Raw genomic sequence first — 6450 nt, forward strand, 5'->3', positions numbered from 1 at the left:
CTGCACAGCCCTTGTGTGTTAGGGCTTTGAGAAATTTTTAAAGGCATTTTTCTCTTGTTTTGATATTCATTTCACTTGAATGAGAGTGTTAGTCTTGCTGGATCCAAAACGAACCATTGTTGGAAAGAAACGGCTACTATTTGGATTTTCTTATATACAAAGCAAAATCATTCTAAGCTCACTCATCCTTCTCACATCAGAGGAGCATTGACTCAGCATCTCCTTAATCAGCACCCCAGGGTTGCTATATGCTCTTTATATAATTGGTTACAGCATTCACAATTTCCAGAGAGCATGGGAAAGAGAAATATTTCTTACCAAAAAACAGTAGGGACCCATGAAAGCCATCTTCTACATGATACCACATCACAGGAACCCCCTGGTCCTTCAAGCGCTTCCTATAGAGCAAGGCGTCATCATGGAGGATGTCATGCTCACAGCTCACCAGGAAGGCCTCAGGAAGCTGAGTGATGGTCTCGTCATCTCTTATCAGCAGGTTGTTCTCTACATCCAAAAGATGTTTGTTTTCCAGATAGGCAGCCTCATTAAAAGGGGCGGGAAACACAGGTTGGTGGTATGTCTTCCTGAATCTCTTGGGTATGTTGTCAGAGCTGAGAAAATGTTTGTACTTTCTCCAGAAGTCTGGGGGCACAAAAGCACCCTCCAAGATGGCATCCCACCAGTGGACGTTGATAACCAAATATTTAAACACACATATCATCATGAACTTCTGGGAGAGGAATGGACGTTTCTGCTCTGGCAGTGGGATGGCAGCTAAAAATTGATGACCTGAACAACTGGATAAATCAAGACTTGGGCCCAGATCCGGGGAAGATCTGGTCTGCCCACCAGGGCCTGGCTGACACAGGCCACGTACGCCCCCCCCCCCCAGTGCTGTCTCCACAGATCACAACCCGGGAGGGGTCCACCCCATAGGCTTCCAGGGACTTCAGGAAATGAATGGAGGCATTCAGGCAATCTTGGAAAATGCAGGGGTAATGGTGATCAGGAAGCTTGCGGTACCTGAGGAGCAAGCAAGGAACAAAAGCATAGCAGTGTGGACAGTGTCACTGGACGCCATTTTAACTGTGTCTTCGACTCCCCCTTGCAAGAGTGTCTGACTAAATCCCCAGAATGGCCCTGCGAGGTAGGGACTTTTATCCTTTTTTTTTTTTTTTTTACGTGAGGATGAGGACATGAAGGACCTCTCAGTCTTACAGGTAGAGATTCTGGATTCCAACACTAGGCTTCGTCTGCTGCCCATGGTTGGAGATACTCCACACAAGATTACACAACTTGAAACTAACTGAGCTTTCTGAAATGGGAGCAAAACAACCAGTGATGCCAGAAAATACACAGGAAGCTAGCTCCTGGCTGTCCCACTGGCCATCCAGAGAGAAAGGGATAAGCAAAGTAAAGCTCAAATAAAGGGGAAGGTTTTTTTAGGATGAAATTTAAAAAAAAATTAAAATCTAATGAGTAGGCCCTCCTCAGTGGCCGGTTAAGCGTCTGACTTCAGCTCAGGTCATGATCGCACAGTTTGTGTGTTCGAGCCCCATATCAGGCTCTGTGCTGACAGCTCTGAGCCTAGAGCCTGCTTCAGATTCTGTGTCTCCTTCTCTCTCTGCCCCTCCCCCGCTTGCACTCGGTCTCTCTCAAAAATAAACATTAAAAAAAATTTTTTTAAATCTAATGACCAAGATTTGTTCTTTCCCAGTGACTTACAGAGCTGCCTCCTATTTGAGGGTTGGGGAAAGAAAGAGGGAGGGGTTTGGGAGGCACCCTGAGGGTGAAGGTGGAGAAAAGGTACACCGGTAAGAAACAGATTCTGCTCTGGCTCTGGACAGTGTCCTGAAGGCTGTGCTATGCCCCCAAAGTGTGTCTCCTCATAGGAATTCAAGGGCAAAGAGAAGGGACTTTAAAATGAACTTCTAGGGGTGCCTGAGTGGCTCAGTTAGGTGAGTGGCCAACTCTTGATTTTGGCTCAGGTCATGATCTCATGGTTCATGAGTTCAAGTCCCCCAGAGGATTCAGTACTGACAGTGCAGTCTGCTTGGGATTCTCTCCTTCCTTCTCTCTCTCTAAACCTAACTGTGTGTGTGTGTGTGTGTGTGTGTGTGTGTGTGTGTATACATACATATGTGTGTGTGTGTGTGTGTGTGTGTATGCTAAGGAAGTAGATCTTAAATGTTCTCACCACTAAAAAGAAACAATAATTATGTGATATATTGGAAGTGTCCCCTGATGCTATCATGATAATCATTTTGCAATATAAAGTGCATCTGACACGTTGTACACCTTAAACTTTCACAATGTTATATGTCAATTATATTTCAATAAAGTTGGGCATGGTGCTGAACTTACAGAAATAGTAAAACACAAGCTAACTAATGCACAAATCAAGACTTGCATAATAGAAAGAAATCAATTTGAAAATAGAAACCGTTTGGCTAAACTGCTTGCATTAGAGATTTTATGAAAAACACAGCTGTAACCTCAAATTTTTGTTTGAAGTTGTTGCTAAATGTCTTTTCTCTTCTTACAGCCTATCATTTAAAACCATCAAAAAAGTGCATTCTACTTGTAAGATCAAATTTGAAAGGCATGCATAAAGAAAACTAACACCTTAGACTAGGCTAGGACTTAGGCTTTCAGACTTTGTTAGAACAGCAACATTATTTGTCTTCTTTTTAAATTTTTTTTACATTTATTTATATTTGAGAGACAGAGTGAGACAGAGCACAAGTGGGGGAGGGGCAGAGAGAGAAGGAGACACAGAATTGGAAGCAGGCTCTAGGCTCTGAGCAAGCTGTCAGCACAAAACCCAACTCAGAGTTTGAACCCATGAATTGTGAGATCATGACCTGAGCTGAAATCATATGCTCAACTGACGGAGCCACCCAGGCACCCCTATTTTTTCCTATTAAAATGATACAAGGACCCTCACTGTATAAAATAAGTAAGTAGTGGTCGGTCATTCTAACTTTGCCCAGGGGTAAGGGATCTGAGCGCCTCGCTCATTCTTCTTCCTCTTTGACCTCCCTGGCCACCTCTAAAACAATGAAGGGAATCCCAGTGCCCTAGGGATCCCAGTCTGAAAGCCACTGCCTTCTGTTAGATCTTGATTTTTGTTTCCATTAACAGTTGCACTGAGGCATCATCTTCAAGGATAGAGTTTGACTGACTGCAACCTTGCAATACTGCCTCAATGAGCAAATATGTTGATAAATAAATCAATGTTATCAACATAGGTTTCCATTTAAACTTGACTAAATATATACTATTCAGTAGAGTCCTTGCAGTGAGATGTGCTGAGCACCTAGAAGCAGCAAACACAAACTTCAGCCTCCATTTTCCTATTTCTAGAATGGATATACATCCTACTAAATGTTAAACATACAACTCCAGCAGTATAAAAGACATAACAAATATTACATGCTTTCCATTAACGGTATCCAGGCCTGCTAGAAAGAGGCAGAAATGTCTCATGCCCTCTTGCACTCTCTCTTGCCCACTTAGGGCAGGGGTGAAAGGCAAAAGACCCATCTTCTCCAGGAGCCTAGATAGGGAGTCTCATTGTGACTTGATGAGGAATGAGAGAGCAATTCAGACACTGGGCATCTTTTCCAACCTGCAGTCACCCTTGCAGCTTGAAGAATCTTACCTGCTTTCCAGCCTCCACCAGCCTCTCTATCAAAACCCATGTCCTAGGTCTTTTCAACTATATCAGTACAACAATACTGAATAACAATATCCTAAGCAATCCTACAAATATTCGTGCAGATGTGTGTGTCTCTGTTAGGCACACATACGTGGTCATGCACCACAACAATCCACCCCAGTAAGCTAAGCAGTGCCACCTAATGGAGAATGAGCCATTACACCAAGCCTCATCCAGCTGCACCAACCAAGCCCTAGAGGATGACCACAAGTCTCTCTGGACTTCAAGATGTATTACAAAGCTGTAATCATCAAGACAGTATGGTACTGGCACAAAAACAGACTCTTAGATCAATGGAACAGAATAGAGATCCCAGAAATAGACCCAGAAATGTATGACCAACTAATCTGGCAAAGCAGAAGAGAATATCCAGTGGAATAAAGAGAGTCTCTTCAGCAGACGGTGCTGGGAAGACTCAACAGCAAATGCAGAAAAATGAACCTGGACCACTTTCTTATACCACACACAAAAACAAACCCAAAATGGATGAAAGGCCTAAATGTAAAACAGGAAGCCATCAAAATCCTAGAGGAGAAAGCAGGCAGAAACCTCTTTGATCTCAGCTGCAGCAACTTCTTACTCAACATGTCTCCAGAGACAAGGGAAGCAAAAGCAAAAATGAACTATTGGGACCTCATCAAGATAAAAAGCTTCTGCACAGTGAAGGAAACAATCAGCAAAACTAAAAGGCAACCAACAGAATAGGAGAAGATTTTTGCAAATGACATCATATAAAGGGTTAGTATCCAAAATCTATAAAGAACTTATCAAATTCAACACCCAGAAAACAAATAATCCAGTGAAGAAATGGGCAAAAGACATGAATAGACACTTTTCAAAGAAGACATCCAGATGGCTAACAGACACATGAGAAAATGATCAACAGCACTCATCATCAGGGAAATACAAATCAAAACCACAATGAGATACCACCTAATGCCAATCAGAATGGCTCACATTGACAACTCAGGCAACAACAGCTGTTGGCGAGGATGCAGAGAAAAGGGAATTCTTTTCCACTGCTGGTGGAAATGCAAACTGGTGCAGCTACTCTGAAAAACAGTATGGAGGTTCCTCAAAAAATTAAAAATAGAACTACCCTACATCCCAGCAATTATGCTACTAGGTATTTATCCAAAAGATACAGGTGTGCTGTTTTGAAGGGACAAATACACCCAAATGTTTATAGCAGCACTATCAACAACAGCCAAAGTATGGCTAGAGCCCAAGTGTCCACTGACAGATAAATGGATAAAGAAGATGTGGTATATATACACAGCAGAGTATTATTTGTCAATGAAAAAGAATGAAATCTTCCCATTTGCAACAATGTGGATGTAACTAGAGGGTATTATGCTAAGTGAAATTAGTCAGTCAGAGAAAGACAAATATCATATGTCTTCCCTTATATGTGGAATTTAAGATACAAAAGAGATGAACATAGGGGAAGGGAAACAAAAATAACATAAAAACAGAGAGGAGGACAAAATATAAGAGACTCTTAAGTATAGAGAACAAACTGAAGGTTACTGGAGAGATTCCGGGTGGGGAGATGGCTAAATGGTCAAGGGGAATTAAGGAAGACACTAAGCACTGGATGTTATACATAGGGGATGAATCACTGGATTCTACTCCTGAAATCATATTGTACTATATGCTAACTAACTTGGATATAAATATTTTAAAAAAAGAATAGAAAAAAACATGGTAGATACTTATACTAAAAAGTATTTATTGCTTAGCAAAAATAGCTCAACTGTCCATGGATTGATGAATGGATAAAGAAGACGTGGTGTGTATGTACAATGGAATACTACTCGGCAATCAAAAAGAATGAAAACTTGCCATTTGCAATGACATAAGTGGAGCTAGAATGTATTATGCTAAGCAAAGTCAGAGAAAGACAAATACCATATGATTTCACTCATATGTGGAATTTAAGAAACAAAATAGATGATCATGGGGGAGGTAAAAAAAAAAAGAGAGAGAGAGACAGAGACAGAGAGGGAAGCAAACCGTAGGAGACTCTTAATGATAGAGAACAAACTGAGAGTTGACGGAGGGAGGTGGGTGGGGGATGGGATAACTGGGTGATGAGTACTAAGGAGGGCTCTTGTTATGATGAGCACTAGGTGTTATATGTAAGTGTTGAATCACTAAACTCTACACCTGAAACCAATTTTTAAAAATTTTTTTTAAATATTTTTATTTATTTTTGAGAGAGAGAGAGAGACAGCATGAGCAGGGGAGGGTCAGAGAGAGAATGAGTCACAGGATCTGAAGACAGGCTCCAGGGTCTAAGCTAGCTGTCAGCACAGAGCCTGACGCGGGGCTTGAACTTACAACCGTGAGATCATGACCTGAGCCAAAGTTGGACGCTTAACCGACTCAGCCTCCCAGGTGCCCCCAGATTTTTTTAAATGTTTTTATTTACTTTTGAGAGAGAGAGAGACAGCACCAATTTTTATCATATATGTTAACTAAATAAAATTTAAATTAAATTAAGTAAAATTTAATAAAATTTCATGAATTTAAATAAAACTGAGTAGAAATGTAAACAAAATAAATTTAGATAAAATTTAAATTAAAATAAAAACTTGAAAAAAGTTGTTTTCTATATACAATGGAATATTATTAGCCTTAAAAGAGAATGAAATCTTGCCATTTGCAATGACATCAACGGAGCTAGAGACTATCACACTAAGTGGCATAAGTCAGTCAGAGAAGGC

At 40.9% G+C, this 6450-nt stretch overlaps 1 protein-coding gene across 1 annotated transcript in view; it reads right to left on the minus strand.

Moving 5' to 3' along the window:
* Nucleotides 1-244: 244 nt before the first annotated feature.
* The window catches only part of LOC115297779 (arylacetamide deacetylase-like 4), a 15654-nt gene continuing 9448 nt past the window's right edge, over nt 245-6450 (minus strand). The window contains 3 exon segments of the mRNA XM_029945908.1: nt 245-747; nt 750-885; nt 888-1023. Coding sequence (XP_029801768.1) covers nt 245-747; nt 750-885; nt 888-1023 — 775 coding nt within the window.

Source organism: Suricata suricatta, chromosome 8 (genome assembly GCF_006229205.1).
Source record: "Suricata suricatta isolate VVHF042 chromosome 8, meerkat_22Aug2017_6uvM2_HiC, whole genome shotgun sequence".
In the NCBI taxonomy this organism is placed as follows: domain Eukaryota; kingdom Metazoa; phylum Chordata; class Mammalia; order Carnivora; family Herpestidae; genus Suricata; species Suricata suricatta.